Source organism: Vespula vulgaris, chromosome 12 (assembly GCF_905475345.1).
Source record: "Vespula vulgaris chromosome 12, iyVesVulg1.1, whole genome shotgun sequence".
Taxonomy (NCBI): Eukaryota; Metazoa; Arthropoda; class Insecta; order Hymenoptera; family Vespidae; genus Vespula; species Vespula vulgaris.
The window spans coordinates 5,228,036-5,248,680 of NC_066597.1; the positions used below are offsets into that span (position 1 = coordinate 5,228,036).

Genomic DNA, 20,645 nt, shown 5'->3' on the forward strand with positions numbered 1-20,645 from the left:
CATGAAATGACATATTATAAAAAGTTAACCATCGTGTGTCAATTTCGTTATAGAATTTCTACATGTTTTATAATTATCTATTTTTCTATAATATATATTTTTTTATTGAATATTCATTTTTTTATTTACAGTATGTCATTCAAATAATATTTCATAATATAAAAAAAATGTATAATTTTGTTTATAAAATGAAAAAAGAAAAAGCAAATTATTTGATTGTAGATTTGTCGTTTAGAATTACGTGATAATACAATTTCCAATTTATCTACCTGAATAGTAGGGGTTCGTTGATATAGCTATTTTTGTCTGGTACGTACATGTACTGTGTTTTGAAGAGTGGATTAATCGAAATTCGAGATCGATGTTGAACAGATGGTTAGAAGGAAGGCACGTGTTGTTTCGCGACCTTTCACCAACCCTTTTTCTTGTTTCCCTAAGGAAATAAGATCTCGGTGAATGATTTCAGAGGTGATTCGATGCAATCGGGATACGTTAGCGTACAGTCAACGCCAGACTTCCCCAATCGTTCAGCTTCCCTGTACGACTCCTCAACGCTCCGATGAGTGGAATTAACTGAGGTTGCCAAGTCCTCAGTCGGTCTGCCGACAAAAATCGAAATTCGATCGTTCGTCATTCCGTCCACATGGTCTCATCTTCTAATTAATGTCGTCTCTGACTTCTGAATGCAACGAATGAATTTAACAATAATTTGTCATAAGAGAAAAACAGTTAAATCGGAAGTAAAAATAAATTTTAAAAAAAGAAAAAAGAAAAGAGAAACAAAAATAAAGAGACGAGAAATAAAAATGCGTTGTATCAAAGTGGCCTACGTCTCTTAAGAAAATAAATTAATTGAGACATCGATGATATCGTTAGAGTATGTGCGATATAAAAACTAAAATGAGCTCCTTCCGATGATATTTCGAAAAAGAACGAAGAGAGAACCTTAAGAAGGAGAGAACTGAAACGACTCTGAAACGTGATGAGAATGAAATCGTGACGAAGAAACAAATGTTGTCTCGATATCGCACGAACCAGACGAAAAAGGAAAAGGATAGAAAGTATAAGAGGAAGAAGAAGAAGAAGAAGAAGAAGAAGAAGAAAAAGAAATAGAAAAGAAAGATAGAAAGATCGTCTTTGTTACTCGAGAAGGAAAAAGAGATAGGAGAATCGTGCGTTTCTCGCGACAAATTAATTAAGACTTTGGCTTTTCTCAGTTAGAGACATAAAAGTCATAAGCGACTCCGCAAATAAACTCGAACTTTAACGGATTGATCTTTTCTTAAATTTTTCAATTTTCTACCGACAAATAATAGAAAGAGTATTATAAAGAAATGGGATTAACTTAAGGAAGAATTTTTAACTGGGTATCATTCGTCTAAATCATATCTGATTAATTTTTTTTTATTAAATATTAATTATTATTATTTTTTTATTTATTAAATATTATTTTTCTATTTTTTATTATATATGAATTTTTAATAGTAACCATAAGAAAAGGAAAATATAATTAAGTAAATAATATGCAAATTATAAGTTCACATGAAATTCCTAGTAGAACACTAAAAAGAGTTAAAAGATCGTTTTTCAAGTTAAATTTAATAATAAAAAATTAAAATCCTTTTTATTCTTCCAATCGTAAGACTTTGACTATTAATATTAATATTAAGGCTATTCTATATAATCATTATTGTACGTTGAATATTTTTATCTTTATGTTGTTCTTAAGATCTGTTATTTAATTGAATTGAATATTTATGAATATTATATTTTTGTTATTCATAAAAAAATATAATAATATCTACATATACCATTGTTTCCATCAAAAAGGCCGTATAGCTGCTTTATAAAAGAAATACCAAAAATTTTAAAAAAGGAGAAAAGAAAAGAAAAAATGCATTTTACAGTACGCCTCTTAAATCAAAGACCACGGGGGATATCCGAATCGAATAAGAGAAAAGAAACTTACGTTAAAATTAAATGTATCGCTTCTTCGACGATATCCTGTTCTCTCCTGAGAAGCGGAACTTCCGCGAGTTCGCAAATACTCCTTAAAAGGCATTCTCTTCCATTTCCCCAGCCATATCTGCGAACATCCATATTGAAAACATTTATTGACTTTTGTTCGTAGTCAAGTCAGAAACGTAAATAATTACACTTTTATATTTCTTTCCCCACGAGGTTAAAGAATTATAAATAAACGGTGGAATATACATAAGTTCCACGATGGAACTTCGTTGACGCGGATTAAACGAACTCGACGAATTATTCCGACGAAGAGGCACTCTCCCGGTAAGCTTTATCCGAGGTAATATTTTACCTTTGCCGCGACGTTGTCGTTGGCCGAGCTTGATTCTCCTTCGTTAACAAACTGTAAGCTGGTAAACGTAACCTTACCCGCGTCTTCTAGAACATATTTTCTACGAATACATTTATTTCTTTTTATCTCGATAAAAATTATTGCTAGTCGTCGAGTAACTAATAAATAGCAGCTATAAATAAATGCAAAATTAGACTTTTTGATATAGGAGAAAATTGCTTAGTTGTAATATGTGTTGTACTACGCATATAAATAAATGTACAACAATATTTACGATAACTCTAATTTCATAAAAATATAAACGTCTAGAATAGAATTGCATAATATATATAAATTCATGAAAAAGTTATATCAATCATATTTGATTTTTTTCAACACATTGAACAAAGCGATTAAAATGTTTATAAAATGCACAAAAGAAAAGATATACTTTATAAATTTTTAGTCCATGTCTCCTTTTTTCATGTACATTATATATATATTTACTATTAAATATCATTTATTTTCTGTAATAAGAAAAGAAATTAATCAAATATCATTTAGATAAACAACATGTTTTTGGCAATTCATCTCTGTTATCATCTAAATATAGTATATAAAAAATGAAGCAATAATTGTAATCATTTTAAATATTTTTGTTCTTTTTTCTAAAGATATGGAAAAAATTTGTTCACAAAAGCCGTACAGTATGGAGGGAACTGTAAAATGGGAGTAATTATTTATTAATTTATAAAATTTTATAAAGCAATCACAATCTGAATTTTTGTAGCAAAATAAAACGAATGTTGTTCATAAGGATTTATTTTTGAAAATTGTTTATAACAAATTCTTAATTAATTATTAACAATATGGTGAAAAAAAGTTTGTCTTTTAGAATAGTGCTTGATTCAAATCTCTACAACTTTTAATTTCAGAAAAATTTCTATTTAAATGGAAGACGTAATTATTAATAATCCAAAAAAATTAATTTTTCTAATCTAAAAATCTAATTGGTTCACTAATTGTTTATTAATTCATATAATTCTATAAATTAGTTGCAATTTGAACTTTTTTTTAGTAAAAAAGAATTTGTTTACAAAAATTATTTATAACAAATCGTTAATTAATTATTAACAATATAGTGAAAAATAAACGAAAATCTAGTATTTAAAATGATGCTTGATTAAAATCTCTACAATTTTTAGTTTCGAAGATATTCTCATGTAAATGGAAGATGTTTACGTTAACTCACTGATCTATATAATTTAATTCAAATTGAATCAATAATATACTAACATATATAAATTTCGAGAATTTACGCAGCCGTGTTACTACACTATTGTTATTATTACGAACAGCTGTACTATATGAATTATGAATAGAAATGTTTCGAAGATGATATCTTTGAAATAAAAAATTGTACAAATTTAAAACAAATACCGTTTTGAAGTATATTTTATTCTTTATTTATTGAACTATTTTAATGATATCGGCATAATAAAATCGATTTTGTTAATAATTTTTAAGAGTAAATTTTTTTTTCTTTCGAAATAAAGATATAATTATAATAGAATTGCTTAAATTTGTATTGTGAATTTACGTAAATTTAATTTTGCTTATTTAAACTAAGGAATAGAAGATCTATTAATAGTAAATAATGTAATAATAACCCTGCAATAATGATGTAAGGCAAGCTACTACTATTTACTTACTATTATTCTTATTACATTTTATTTAATTTAAAATATCTCAAACTAATAATTTCTCGACATACATGTATTAACATTTTTTTGTAGAAAATGTTAAGCTGCATTGGCTAATGCAATCAAAAGCATATAATTCCGTTTAAGAAAAGAAACTCACTTGACTTTTACACGTCTTTTACATGTTTATCTATAAAAAAAATTATTACTGAATTATTACATATTGTGACTGCTATACTATTCCTGTACGATTTCTGTAAATAAAGTTTTTCCATATTTTTAGAAAAGACGGAGATATTCAAGTTGATCTAAGTTATTGCCATTCTGTATATATAGAACATTCCTATTTTCTATTTATATGACATAAATAAATGAGATAATAGGCTTCTTCATAGGTCGTTATTATTAGATAGATATTTTCCAATAAGAATTCTTTGTAAAAGAAATAAAAGGGGGAAAACAAAGAAACTTTTGTTTCTTTCATTCGAAAGTTCTCTTTTAACTTGAACTGCAATGTGATCGTCAGTAAGCGAGAGAAACGTGTGAGCAATCCTCTTGAAGAGGCATATCGAACGTCGAACGCTTTTCTCAACAATGCTCAGCAGCTTCGATAAACCGTTTTGCCACGAAGTACCATCGCGAGTAACCTCGTTCGCCTTAACGGTAGTGGTTGTACCGAACATTTCTGACACTTTCTTAACTCTCAAAGCTCTCTTGGAAGAGAAACGTCGTCGTCTCGACGGCCGTTGTTACCTGTGTATCTACGGCGCCATACTTGAATCTCCTCTTCCAGGCAACGTAATTGCCTTATGTCCCAATTAATTTACCTTCGAATTCTCGTCCTTACCTTGCTTCTCTGACTCCTTTGATCCTTCCGAGAGCCGATACTAGTTTCGCCAGTAACATCGAAAGCAAGCGAGCTTCGTGTCTGCTTTCCTTGCTTCTCAACTAAACTTGAGCTTAAAATGTGTTTTAGAAACGACACGTGTCGATTTTACTACTACATTCATCCTTCTCATTTTACGAAAACAATATAATATAAGATAAACGTGCAATATATATCCTATACCAACAACAGTTCATCCAATCTTATATTATTCATAAAATTTAACAATAAAATGAAATTTAACAATAATCTTTTTTTATCGATCGATTTGAATGATCGTAATTAACTTATTAATTTCCAATGACGAGATAACTCGTCCTTTAGAAATACATTTCTATTTTCATTTCTACGTCGGATTCATTTCTACGGTGCAATATCAATCAAAAATGGAATCTCAACAAACGCAGAATACCATGGTCGATGGCAAAGTTGAGTTAATTATAAATTTATTCGTTCACTTTAGCTATGTTTACTGATTCATCGGACAATTTCGAGCGGTAATTAGCGCGGCGTTTGTTCTTCCGCTTCGAAATTCAAATCAACCTCTCTCTCTCCCTCTCTCTTTTTCTCTCTCTCCAACTGCTTTTCATTCTATTAATAGTACGCGTTTATCTTTAATCCTATACCAACGATAGAAAAAAAAAGTTAGAAGGGAAACGATTCGATTAAGATTGCTTATTTGTTTTCTAAAGATAAAGCGACAAAGTATGTCGATGTTGAACTTACTCCTCCAACAAATTTTCAATTGTTGAGTAGGTGTCTCGAAGATCGAGATCTCTAACGTGCCTGGCAACGACGATCGTAGATTTAAAATTCGATACATTCGATGGTAAAAAATAGTTGTATTGAAATCCGGATGAAAAAACTACGCTTCCTCTTTTGTTCGATCTCACTGGCACCGATGCGCCCAACGTGATCTAAGAAAAAGAAAAAAAAAGAAACAAAATAAAATAATCCAAGAAAAAAATTATTGTCTTACATTTATAATTTTGTCAACAGTTACGAAAACAACTTGTATAATATACATAAATAATTTGGCTGAAAATTATATTTTTTTTATTTATTTTCTCGAAACGACATAAAAGTTCAACCTTAATAACTTTTGTAATCGTATTTATCGTAGAACTATTAACAATTATTATTTATAAATACTATATCAAAATATATTCATGCATTCAACGAATAAAAATCAAACTTCAAAACTGACTTCTGTCTTTTTCTTAGTTCTTCACTTTCACAAACTCGATGAAAACTCGAGAATTGAAACGTCAATTTTTCACTGAACAATCTTTAACTTTTGAAATTGAATTTAAGACTTTCTAAGAGAACCAAGACAATTCGCAATAGCTGTCTCGCGAATCTGCGAGTGCCTATGAAAAGATCTTTTTCTCGGTCTCCTTTTTCTCGCGTTCACAGTTCAAAAATGGAAAAAAGCTTTATCTCGGTTCGCGAAGAAATAAATCGTGCTTACAACGTTCAATCGTCAATTACATTCATTTTTGAACTTCAACTCCTTCTTCTTTCTTTTTTTCTTTCCTCAATCATACACATTTTTCTCTTTTATTCAATTACAAAAACGTAAATTAATAATTCTCCTTTCAAGAAATGAAGAAAAGAAAAAGTGCAAACTCGTTCGAGAATCTTCAATTTTTATTTAAAAAAAAAAAGTAGGAGAGCGAAAGAGAGAGAGATAAAGAGAGGAACAGAAAGTTCAACTTACGAAACTAAAATCGTTCTTTGTAAATTCCCACAGCTTCTCTTTCTTTCTCTTTTATCCTCCAATGACTCAGAAATCGAGTAATCGTGTGAACGCGATTTAATGTGCTTCATATTCACCGACTACAAGAAAATGCGCTTTGCTTTCTCTCTCTCTCTCTCTCTCTCTCTCTCTCTCTCTCTTTCTCTCACATTTTTCACATTCTCTGTCTCTCTTCTTCTCTTGTCGCGAGATCGTAAGCAAACTTGGTGATAATAACCACGAAGGCAAAGGACAGGCAAACGAAGCTGTGCTCGCTCAGCCATTCGAGATTATTGAAACAAAGGATGACGCATCTTAAAAAAGGGACGCATCTTTCAACGGATATCCAAACACGCGTTCACGCGCACGAGAATGAGAGTGAAAAAGAAAGAGTTTCCTATGTAATCATAAATAAAAATGTAGTACCTACATTTCCTAATGACGTTGTTACGAGGTAAATCACGTTGTTACATGGACGGTGTAAACTCGTCAGGGAAGTTGATTGATCGTTGAAAAGGAATCAAAGGAAGTCAAGAAAGTATATATGTGGATACGAGTACGCTTTAACGAGTACGCGTCGTTCTCAATTCAAAATTATGAAAAATCATCTCGTTAAGCCACCACAGTTGCTTTCTTCTCTACTTGCGGTAAAACGAAGGGTGGTTGACCCTTCGGCATCGTCGTGTCTCTCTCTCTTTCTCTCTCTCTCTCTCTCTTTCTATCTTTCTATCTCTATCTCTCTCACCTTTAGCAACGTAGAACAAACGATCCGAAGCCCGTGTAAAGAGGTCGGTGTAATCATTCGTGCAACTCCCCTGCTAGAGTAAAGTCTTTACTAATTAAAAACTCTACGAGGAGGCATTTGTAAAGAAAGGATAAAAAAGGAAAAAAGAAGGAAAAGAATAAAGAAAGAGAAACGAAATAAAAAAGATAGAAAAGGAAGGAAATCATTTCCTTAAAAACGCTCCGTTTTATTCAGTCGATATCGTTCTTAATTATGGTGACAGTAGGGGGTAGCAGAGGAAAAGAAGGGGGAAGTGTAGGAAAAGAAAGTAAAAAGAAAAATGAGAAAGATGAAGGGGAGGGGTGGGGGAAAGATATCTCGGTGATTCGCAGCTCCGAATCTCAGTTCATACTTTCGAAGTTCGCTCGTTCGAGAAAGTTCTTGAAACGTTGTCGTTATTACGAAGAGATAGTATTTTTTTTTCTTCCTCTCTCTTTCTCTCTTTTTCTCTATTCTTTTTATTGACCAGTATAGTTCCCATTCTTTCTCTCTTTCCTTCTCTCTCCTTTTTCCTCTCCCTCTCTACCCGCTTATCTCTCGTCAATTACGTTTCACTCGACAAAACGACAATGTCTTCCCAAGCTCGTCTCATCTCATTTCGTCTCGTCTCGTCTCGTTTCGTCTCGTTTGCTCTCCGAAAGAGTGGTAAGAAGAAAGCCGTTACGGATTCAGGAAAACGGGAGAACGCGGTCTATTTAATTAGGGAAAACTTTTCAATGCGCGGCTCATTATTCTTGCAAGCGTCCCTCGCGATCCTCGCGTTCGCACCAACGACGTGACGGCAAAGAAGAACTTTTGTAGCACGATTTATCTTTCGACCGGCGGCCGACTGAATTATTACCCTTGAGCTACCACCCCCAATTCCTCATAGCCTATCCTTTCTCTCGCTCTCGCTATCGCTCTCTCTCTCTCTCTCTCTCTCTCTCTCTCTCTCTCTCTCTCTCTTTCTCTCTCATTCTCTCTTAGCATGTATTCTAAAGTCGTGTATCGTTCACGATTCACACAGGAACGTGGAAATTGCCCGCATTTTATCTCCCTTGGCAATCGAGCTAACTTGCTAAATATTTAGGTTCCACAGTTTCCCTACGATTTACCAATCATTATTTTCTTTAATCTTTATAGAACGTTGGATATTGATAACAATTAAATTCTACTATTATATTTCAAAACATATATGATCAGATTTGTTTTCATTTTCGAACGAGGAACGTGATTGTTTACATATAAGTCTGAATAAAGAGAAAATATTTGTCAGATCGATAAGAAGAAATGCCTATAGTAAATTTAATTATTAATCAGTCATTATTAACTACTTCATGATTAATCATTTCTTTTATCGATAAATTAATTCTCCAAATATTTTAATTACAAATATTATGTTAATTAAATAAAAGAAAAAATCTTTAAGTAAATATTATGTTAATCAAATAAAAGAAATTAGATAATATTCACCTGAAATACGGAACCAGAGGGATAGAGAAGAATGGCTTCGATCCACAAAGAAAAAGAAAGAAAGATAAATCCAACGAGTAGGAGGATCGTAGTTGATAAAAATAATGTATGTTGCATCGAGAAAACGACGAAGACGGCTGGTGCCAGCACTAAAACTGTTTTCCATGCGTTATAATCTCGACGACTAGTCGTTCGGTCGTAGAATATTGGAAGCAATCGTGGCTTCTTTCCTTTTTCTTCCTCTCGTCGAGTAATTGGAACTGAGCCGACATATTGGTCCACTGGTCAACGAACCGTGTACGGTCTCTTATTCAACCGGTCGAGTTTCAACGATTTCGCGAGTACACGATAATCACTGCGGGTATTTCTCGAGGAGTCACAACGCCGTACCAAGTGCTATTTACATTCCGTAGAACGCTTGTAAACTCGAACGAAGAGAAGGAATCCCGTTCGACGTTGGTCCACCATCCGCTATTTTCCTTCTTTCAGAGAAAACAAAAGTCGAAAGTAAACCGAAAGACCGAGCCAAATGTTGGAGCACACGCATGCTTTTACATACTCGCTAAATATCGATGCAAACTGTTCCAAACTTCTTTATTTGCTCTTCTGATTAACTCTCGTTTCGATCCAAGTTAGTTTGGATTAATAATCGAATTGGAATGTCATTATTTTCTATAGTCCATTGGTTCGTAATATGTAAGAAATGATATTCGTAAAATTTTCCAATGCTTTTGTTTACATCGGAATATACCACGTGTGAATCTAAAAGACGACACGACAAATTTAACAATGAGAAAAGTATTTCGATGGGATGACAAAAGAAGGCGCAAAGTTTAAGTTTCGAAGTTCTTTCGAGGTACGACCGTATCGATACGGACCGTAAAGATGTCCGATTGCCGTTCTTTGGAAATTTCTTAGAGCAAGAAAAAGGAACTTTCCTAACAGCACGTTCATCGGTATTACATGTAACAATGGTACCGTACGTACTTACGTAAAACGTACGTGTATCAACTAGCCCAAAATTGTTAAGTAAAGAATGAAAAACTTCTTTCGAGCTTATTTACGACCAAGGAAACACAAAGACATAAATTCTATATCGAACAAGAAAGAAAGTTGAAGTTCGACGTACGAACAGACCTTCGGTCATTCTTTTTTTCGCTTCTATATGAAGCATCTACAAGTACTCCTCTTCTTCCTCCTACACGGACTATTATCACTATTTCCATATTCTATAATAATATAATTGTTATATTATTATATTATTATATAATAGTATTACTATTGTTATTGTTAACTCAAGAATAGATTAAATACTAACTCAAAAATAAATTCAAGACTTTTCCTGTTCTCATTTTCCAGAGATCTTTCATAAAGATATTCCAACTAGCAATCTTAGAACACAAAAAATACAATCAACCAACATATACAGGAAATATAGCGAGTCCCATTTAATTATAGAACCAAAATTCAAGAATCAACCTATCCACGTTCGTAACGTTTTATAATTTTTAATAAAAAAAAAGAAAAACCCATTCTATATATATATATATATATATATATATATATATATATGTATATATATATATGTATATATATCATAGTTATAAAAAGGATAATAAATATTTTATTAATTTTTTTTCTTTTTTGTTTTCTTCCTTTTGTTTGTGTGTGTGTGTGTGTACTTATGTATGTATATATATATATATATATATATAGTATAGTAAATATATATATATAATATATATGCTCATCATTCCTCAATTGAAACAAAACTAATAAAATATTTGTTATTCATTTTAGAACTATGAGAGATTAAAATTTCTGTTTAATATAATTTACTATACACTATTTATTATATCTTTATTTTTTATTCTATTTATTACTTTATTATAATCTAATTTATTATATCAAATGAAATTTAAAACCATAATATTTGTATTAATCATATTACATTAAGAAAATAAAAATTCAATAAATCAGTATATAAAATCAGTACATAAAAGACACAAGATGAATTTAATTATGCAATAAAATTCGAAATAAATTGGTTACTTTCGAGAATCTGTTACATTTACCTGTTCGAAATAAATGTAAAAAAGAAAATAATTTAAATAACTGTATGAAAAGGATACCAAGTTGGTAGGTACCTATCTATGACAAGTCCGCCCCAAAGATGGTGCCTTCTACGTGGTCTCGATGAGATTTTAATTCAACTTCGGTCGTTAATCTCGCTCGGACGAAAACGGAATTAATTAAAGCTGCTTAAACGACCGGCTGGGACGGGGCAATTATTGGATTTACAACGCTATCGCTATCGCTGAGAAGATATAGGAGGAAGAGAAGGAGGAGAGAGGAATAGGAGGAGAAAGAGGAGAATGGAAAGGGTAACGGGAAAAGGGTTAAACCAATACGTCGATGAATCCTACGTACAAACTTATCCTCGCTCCACGATAATTGTCTATTGTCACCCATATAATACACACAAATCTAATCTCTCTAACTCACGCTTACTATCCTTGATTTAATATATCTAACAATCAAATCGATTGTTACAGTAGTATCATATAAATTGATGTATACGAATAATGACATTGATTATTTATTTAATAACAGTAGTGAATTATAATATATCATTAGGTAATATATAATATTATATCATAAAGTATCATATAAAGTTAAATGAACAAATAAATTTTAACATAGTTTAAAGCTAATTACTTACAACGATGTGCAAATTTGTTAATCGTTCAACTTTCGTGAAACTTTAGGAGGAAAGCTAAATCTCGGTTGAGAAACGAGAATGAGAAGCCGACCAAAACGATTATATACGTCTCGCGTATATTTCGGGCAGATCTGTACCTCGGGCTCGTGTATCTCGGTTCCAATGAAATTGATTTTTTGCAAAAAGTTGTAGCTGGACTATCTCCGAATGGCCGAATTCACGATATAGTCTACGACGAAATGGTTTAAAAAAGTAAAAAAGAAAGAAAGAAAGAAAGAAAGGAAGGTTTCGAATTTTACCTGCATTCCTCGCTAAATTTCCGATGAACTCGATCTAGAGACGGAGACTAAGAAGAGGAAAGCGAAGAGCTAAAGATCCAGAAGAGAGTTGAAAGACAAAGAAAGAGAGAGAGACAGGAAACGGATCAGAGTGCACGTTATTCGTGGCCAATCATCGTCACCCCTTTTCACCATCCTTTTACTATCCTCTCTCTCTCTCTCCCTATCCTGGATCGACATTCTCTGGAAAAAGCACAGGGACGTTCGAAGAACTTGGCAAGAAGGAGAACCGATCACCCCACCACTTTCTCGTTTCTCTTCCTTGCCTCGTTCTTTCGACGTTTATAGCATTCTTTAAATCTACGATTACCTTTGCTTCTTTGCACGAGTCCTATTTATTCGATCACCGGACGACTTACATTACCTCTTTCTTTCTCGTTAAAGCCCGATAACTATGCTACGAAGGTGCTATGAAAAGAAAATAAGGGTATAAGGTACGTCGAGAGTTCTTTCCTGAGAAAAATTTTCTCCGTGGCGAATTTCCTTAAATTCGTTTTATTCGATTCCGGCTTTATTTTCATAGCAAATGGCAAAACGATAAATCAAAGGGATCCTTTCTCGGCAGGGATGAATGGGAAGAATTTATAATAACTCGATGGTAAGAACGAAGGAAGTTATGTTAATGGAGGATCTCTATGCGTTATCACGAAATTTTTCAATCGAAAGAATCCTTTAAAAAGATGCTTGCCCATGAAGCACCGATAGAATGATTTTTAATGAATATTCATAGTCATATTTTATCAGTCGTTTAACCATGACCCTTCGACGATTCTCTCTTCGTTACTTTTTATTCTATTTTTTTCCTTCTCTTGTTCTTCTCTTTTTAAATAATTAACGAAACGATCATAAGTATTAGACTTTTATCCTCGCGTTAACACATTGCGCGTTTTTTCCTCTCTCTCTCTCTCTCTCTCTCTCTCTCTCTCTCTCTCGCTCTCTCTTTCATCTCCCTCTCTCTTTCTTTCTCTTTCTCTTTCTCTTTCTTTCTCTCTCTCTCTCTCTCTCTTTCTCTCTCTTTCTCTTTCTCTCTCTCTTTTTCTTTTCTCAAGCTTTTAAGCACGCCACGTACTTGGCTCTACCGCACGATAATGGGCTACACTTTTTAAAGTACTATAATACACTACCATTATCGTTTTGCAACCAGTTTCTATCGTCCACTAGGGCAAATTCTTACCTAGTAATTTTCGTCCTAGTATAGCTGAATACGAATGAAATAATAAAGGAAGAAATTTTTAACTTTCACGAAAAGAAGGAGAATATCTCGATCTCGAAGAAACATTTCAATTGGTGAAAACAATGAAGCTTAGGCTCTTACGTCTCTTTTCTTTTAATTAAAAGATTCATTTTCATTTATATCTGACCTATCATTGTTCGAGGGTTCATATAGATTAACGAACTTTGTTAGCTACCAATTTTTATCGTCTGAAAAATTAATTTATCCTTTTTAAAAATATTATTCATATGTATTTGAAAAATAAGGATCAAATCGTTTCATTATCGATATTAAAATATTTCACAGGAATAATCAGATTTTTTTATTTGTTTGTTTATTATCTATTTATCATTAATTATAAAATATTTGTAAAGATTATTAAAAAGCTTATATATTCGACAAATCCTATCGTAATTCGTGCAATCGTAATATCCATCAATATTTATCGGAAATTGAACATATTTTGAGAAAGAGAGTAAACGAGTTGAGCTCGCTTTATAGTACTAATGAACTCGATCGATCATAATTGGAGGAGGAGAAAAATATAGAATGTAAAAGCATAAATAAGCGTAAAATCTCTCTCTCTCTTTCTTTCTGTCTTTATCTATTTATTTATTTATCTATCTAATCATCTATACATCTATCTCTCATTGGTAAAAAGAAAGTTGAACAGAGGTTCGCGAATTCTACACAGCAACGATAAAATTGCAAGAGAAAACTCGAAGAAAAGTGTCGGTCGAACGAATGGTAGAAACGCCAGAGATTCTTTAATACCCTGAAATACTAGGATTCCTTGTTTTATGGAAGAAAGAGATAGAGAGAGAGAGAGAGAGAGAGAGACAGACAGACAGAAAGGGGGAGAGCGAGGACGATTTTCGATCGTACTTTTAGGCAAATGAAAGTCGGAAAGAAGAGGAAGAAGAAAAGGAATGCGAAGGGAAAATTGCGAGAAGTTAAAAAGGTGGCTGCTTTTCTACGGTCGATCTTCGAGTGACGTGACAGAAGGGTCGTAAAAGTACGAATATCGATGAATGGGAAGGATAAAAGAGACACCTCAGGTGTAAAACCAGTGGGGGACACGCCGCCAACAGAAAAAGGGATATTATTGGAAAATCAATAAAAAAGAATCAAACAGCTTAAAATTTACTAATTATTTATGATAACAAAAAATATACGTAAAAGCGAAAAAAATGACGAAACTTAAACCCATTCTTCTTAATAAAATGACGATTTATTTTAAAAATATGTCCATTATTATAACATAAATTATTATCGTATCTTAATGATATATAAATAGACACAATAATAAATTGAAATAGTGTTTTATTTATATTGTCACCGACTTTTGTATTTTTTCTTTTATGTTTCTTGTTTATTATCTCCAATAAAACAAAACAAAATAAAAATTTACGAAACAGAAATTCAAACTTTATTCTAATCAAGATTTTGATACCTACAAATTATTCTTGTCTTTAAAATACTCTTTCCTCTCTGACCCTCGCAAAAATATACGAATGACGCGAGTAAAGTGGGCCCATCCGGTATTGCACATAGGGGAGAGTTCTCCTAAATCTCGGGCAACGTTTTAAAAGTTATAAATAACAGCACCGCGAGTGGTAGGACGAACCGTGCTTTCTACGAGCTTCCGTGTTGTGAGCTTTTCCACGGCGGGTGTCGCTTATCGCACGGCGAGCTTACAAATCTTACACGATAACTTCTTGAAAACGAGCAAGGATACTTCGAATTTAATGGTTTTCGAACTACTAGTAAACCTATCCTCGTTTCTTTTTAATATTTCTTTCATTTTTTATTATATAAACTCTATAAAGAATACAAATTCTCATTATTGATACACTAAAAGAATATATATATATATATATATATATATATATATATATATTGATGTAATCGATCGATAAAAGTCAAATCTAATGAATATTATTCGTTCAACAAATAGAAATAGAGTTCATCAAAATTTATCGTGCAAACATATCAGTTATGTTCGACACGCGCTTTTAAAGCGAATGAATCCATTAAGAGAGAAGGATGGAAATGGAATAAAGAAAAAAGGAAAAAAATGATAAAAGGAAGGTAAAAAAGACAAAACTCAACCACAATTTTGACGTCATCATTACTTGATATATATCTATATACTAGAAGACAATCCAAGAAAAGAAGGGTGAAAGATTCACGCGGGCAGTACTGTTGAAAATACGTCGAGCACACTCCTGCGGCATTCCGGATAAAGGGCGTGGCAGTTTTCGCCCGCTACCTGCTTGCCCAGCCGCTCGGCTGCCCTGTATTCTCGATCCCCGTACTCATCGTACTCCTCCTCGGTACTCGACGGCCTGCAAAATCCACAGAAATTCTTCACCGTCCAACAACGACGTTCTTTCTTTGAAAAAATTATGAAAGCCAACGCATGTCATAGCCACCACTACCACTACTACTATCCCAACTATGGACAAAAGCAAAAGAGAGTAGGATGGATGAGGTTCTCTTTTTTCGATTCATTCCCACCTCTTCCTTTTCCTCCTTCTCCTCCTTCTCCTCCTCCTCTTCCTCCTCCTCCTCCTTCTATTCCATCTCTCGAATTCCTCTTTTTGTCTCTTTCATTCTACCCAGGAGTTTTCTTGAATTTTCGAAAATCTGTAGCACGGCTAGACTACGCGATCGATAAGTAAGGTCGCTGCTTTCCCGAGCTGGATATATCTTAAACTACACGCCCACGATAGCGTTCCACATTTCTTCGAAATTTTTTTCTCCCAAATTTATTCTAGTTATTTTTTAAATATATTCGAGATTTTGGGAAATTAATGTAACATTTCTTTTTTCGATAATAATAAGAAGGCTATTTTGAATAAGTCGAAATTATTACTACAAGAGACCTACTTATAAAAGCAATATATATATATATATATATATATATGCATTGTATTATATATATATATATATGTACTTCTTTTTAATATAGTATATTTTTTATATAGCTAGCATTATTCTTTTGCTCGAATATACACCTACGTATTTCATAAATGAGAATTTATGTAGTAGCTCTGAGTACGTTAAATTTACTCTGATAATAATGATAAAACGGTCTGTATGTGGGCGGTACCGAAAACGTGTGTATATATATATATATATATTAATATACATTATATATATAATACATATATAGTATTCGAATTCTGCTCTTGTGTTTCGTACGTTCTTCGAATGGTCAATGAAATAATAAAATTATCCAATCTTATCTTGAAAATTCGACTTTTGGTCGTACAGAGAAAGCCGACTTATACCATGAAACTAAAGCAGATAAATATAGGTATATGCCTACGTATGTATACGTATATACAAATTGCGTAAATTTGTCGTGTATGCTAATGTTTATTAACTTCTCCAAGCGGACCGTTGGCATTAGAGATTTTCTCAAGTATACTCCTAGCATAATTGTACCGCAAAGGGATGATTTAGAAGTGGGACACTAGCTCGATGGTTAATGCTACGACAGTTTGCGGAACGAAACGAAATTGCACGGACACTCTTATTGTACTATTTCTCAATTTTAATTGAATTCACGAAGCTCAGGAACAATGTTATCTATTTATCAACGTATTAGGCAGAATCAATGAAAAAAGGAAAATAGATAAATTAGTTATAAGAACAAAAAGAAAATAATAATATTTAATTACTTACTTAAAAAATAGTTGCATTAATTGACCAAATAATCCGTGATGTGCATCAAAGGGTACGTGAGCTATTTCGCAAATGGCTCTTAACAGACAGGCTTTCCCACCGAATCCATAAATGGTTGCGGCCTTTTCAAGAATTTTATAAATACTCCATCTACTTTTTGTATTTCTGGTATAGTAAACTCCAGGCTCAGTAAAGTCCGTACTATTCATTGGCAGTGCATATATTATTTTGATAAAAACTCCAACGATTACACTTTCACGGTCCAATTGCAATGGTGTTCCTAGGCCAAAGATCAACTGTTTAAAGAAGAGAAATGAATCGTAGAGATCGGAAATAAATTTTGATAATCGAAAATATAATTAATTTAAGATAGATTAATTGTAACCTTTGCATGGTTAGAACGATGAAAATTACGATCGTGTTAGGCAATTCGAGCAAATATGCAGTAAGGATTTATTATTTCGCCGTTGAAAATAAAGTATCGGTCTATCGGAGTTTCGGGTGTATTTTCTCGACCAATCCGGAGGAAAGCCACCGTCCAGATACTCCCGGAACGATCCAATGCGGAAATTCGCGGTTTTATCGGAAATTCATACACGGACGACGGCTCACATCGTAGTAGTACACGAGCCTCCTACGGAAATTGGACGAACTACAAACGATCGTCTGGAAATCATGGATGTTGGACAACGATTATCATGGTCTATGCGTAGAAAGAAGATCGAGTTTTATTTACGATTCGATTAGAATTCGAGGGATTATATTCCGATCGTAATAATGTAACGATACCAATTTTTCTTTATCGACGATAATCTTTTTCATCTCGATCGATACACCTATATACATTTAAAACTTTTAACATTATAATATTGAAAGAAATGTTCGAATAACAAAAAAGTTAATACTCTTATTCCTTTTTAATATCTTTGTCCTGACTCATAATAAAAGATGCTGTTTTATATTTCGCTATAGAATTATCCAAAGGGATTCTTCGAAGAACAAAAGTATAATAAATTCTTCGCAAGTAGAAACGATCGGCATACCTATCTATTTCTCTCTTTCCATACTTTCCTTTTCCGGTCGTTGCAGATAGAAGAAATAGGCTATATCGATTTCGCGTTCGAACGACCGACTCGACCGACTCGACCAAAGTAAAAACGCTTTTCACAAGTCTCGCGTACAAAAAGCTTTTTGCGAATCTCGTTAAACTGTCCTATCCAGACGTGAACATGATTCTCCGTGAAAATTTGTGATGGTTTTTATCGAAAATTCATAGGAATTAAAGGTAACGTGCTTTTTGTTACGTCTTCGTAAATAAATAAATCAAATATGTATCATATATTCATTTACAAAGATAGAAAGATTCTTTCGTTTCTCGAATCATTTTCAAATTTCGAATTTTTTTCGTACTTTCGAAGAGAAATGAAGAAAAAAATCAAGCGAATAATTGGAACTAGGTAGTATATGATTTACTGTGCGATGACTATTATAGAATTAGACGCATAATTAGATGTCTACCATGATGCACTTGTTCGCCTTATGTTTACGTGCACTACCTCTTACCACCAAACTTCCTTGTCAACGCTCGATTACACTTCCCCCATCTCATGCGATATAGAATAGAATAGAATTCAACGATGAGCTGGTGTAATCGTTGCATCGTGTCTCCTCTATTCCAACGATCTAATTATGTACGTGATTGGATTCCCGATAATTAGACGCAAATCGAACGTATCCGTATTTCATTCGCAATCCCTTTCTGTTTACATTCTGCAACGATAAACCTTGTTATAAAAGTTACTATTTGTTATGAACGAGCATATTAATTGTTGAAAATAACAAGAGTTTATCCGGAATTTTGTTTTACAATTCAACGTAGCTCGTTGTATTTCTTTTATATTTTGATTTATTGCATTAAATTGGCCAATAAACAATATCAAAATTTTCTACTGAACTTGTAGTGTTTTTTTATCGAATACAGTATCGATTGTTTAAATATAAAAACATTGAAAATTTCCACATTGCTTATTTGCCGATACATTATTTTTTATGAGTGATAATTAGGATGCATAATAATAACGCGAACACACCGAGAGCGATGAAACAACTACGACGACGACAACGACGACAACATAACACGATGTTAATCTCGCGCATATATATTCCTTGCGATGCTTTTAAGCTACCCTAATTACCATCAAGGTTGCTGTTAATGTTCCACCACTCTATTTTTAAGAAAGTCCAGCACGGGACGCCTTAAAATAGAGTAATTACAGTTTCTCTTATAGAGCCTTACTTTAAAAAGTGCCTCGAATATGTCTAGATATCTACCTACGCGAAGTGACTCGATTCCGCCCACGTTTTTTCCTCTTGTTTCACTTTAACCATGTAAAAATAACATTCTCTCTCTCTATCTCTCTCTCTCTCTCTCTCTCTCTCTCTCTCTCGCTCTCTCGCTCTCTCTCTCTCTCTTGCTCTCTCTCTCTTTCTCTCTCGATAAGAGTCTGTTTCTTTTTCTATAAATAACATTCTCATATATATTTCTAATATAATGAGATAATATTGTATAATTTCAGAAAAAATTATTGAAATAAAAATATCACGAAAATGTAAACTTTGCCTCTCAGAATTAATCGAAAAATAAACTTATATACGTATCTCGATTACATGTGAAATAATGACAACGGTATAAAAAACATTTTTGTCTACTTGGAAATTATTTAAATGAAAAAAATATATATAATTTCATAATATATATGTATATTATATATATATAATAATTTAATATATATACATATTAAATTAATGATTAACCAGGAGACATATTATCATTAAATGAATTTCTAGATGTTATTAAGTTATCGAAAATCGCGACGAAAGAAAAAAAATGAAAAAGGAAGAACATAGCTTCTTCGATCAAATGAAAACGTACCAAAAGGGTCGGGGATATCTGTGGACCGGGAAAGATCAAGGTTCTCTTTTCCCGCGATGAGATCGTCGTATCGTTGACCTTCGCTGCTCCTCGAAGACCGATCACATCCTTTATATCGTCGATTCGTTGATAAGAATTTTCAGATTTCCAAAGTAACAGAAAAAACAGCACAATTCTCTTCGCAGTTGACATTCTAAACTCTGATCTTCCTTCCTAGCGATCTGACTTTCTGATCGAACGAAGAGGTTTACGAAGAACGAAGGGAGAGCGAGAGAGAAAGATTAAGAGAGAGAGAGAAAGAGGAAAAGAGAGAAAGAGAGAAAGACAGAGAGAGAGAGAAAGAGTGAGAGAAAGAGAAAGAGAGAGAGAATGAAAAAGAGAGAGAGAGAGAGAAACAACGAACAAAAGAAGTGGAAGAGTGCTCTCGAACTGGATTCTTTCCAGACATCTGTAAAGTTCTCTCGCTGCCGGCTGTTTACATCGTTCTACAAACCGCAATGATCCGTCAAAGAAGCTACCTGCCTAAACTACCTCGTCGAGTCAATTAAATGAAATGTTGGAACGCTTACACGCTTCATTCACGAGTCGTTGCGCCTAAAACGGGATCGGAATATATCGTATATTTATATTTTCTTACCTACTTTGCATCTCTCTTATTTCCTTCTTCATACTTAAGTAAATCCATGAAGCTGATAATGTCGTATTTGTCGAACAAACACGTTGAAGTATTTTACATAACGTAGATAATAACATCGTTACTCGAGAGTTCGTAGAAAACCGATGGAGCAATTCTTTTCTTGTTTTTTCTTTTTCTTTATTTTACCACTTAAATCTGATAATTGTACTAATACGAGCTCATATGGTTCGAAGTTTCTTTCAGAGAAG

The 20,645-nt window shown here is 33.0% G+C and overlaps 2 protein-coding genes across 2 annotated transcripts; both read right to left on the reverse strand.

Moving 5' to 3' along the window:
• Positions 1-433: 433 nt before the first annotated feature.
• LOC127068205 (uncharacterized) lies at positions 434-8,979 on the reverse strand. The gene is made up of 4 exons (XM_051004021.1): positions 8,862-8,979; positions 5,615-5,699; positions 1,970-2,086; positions 434-599 (listed from the first exon to the last, which is right to left on the reverse strand). Exons 1-4 carry the CDS (start codon positions 8,977-8,979, stop codon positions 434-436), a joined length of 486 nt encoding a protein of 161 aa, XP_050859978.1.
• A 6,289-nt stretch (positions 8,980-15,268) lies between these two features.
• On the reverse strand, positions 15,269-20,337 carry LOC127067955 (uncharacterized). The gene is made up of 3 exons (XM_051003443.1): positions 19,761-20,337; positions 16,829-17,124; positions 15,269-15,483 (listed from the first exon to the last, which is right to left on the reverse strand). Exons 1-3 carry the CDS (start codon positions 19,950-19,952, stop codon positions 15,324-15,326), a joined length of 648 nt encoding a protein of 215 aa, XP_050859400.1. The 5' UTR covers positions 19,953-20,337; the 3' UTR covers positions 15,269-15,323.
• Between the last annotated feature and the right edge of the window lie 308 nt (positions 20,338-20,645).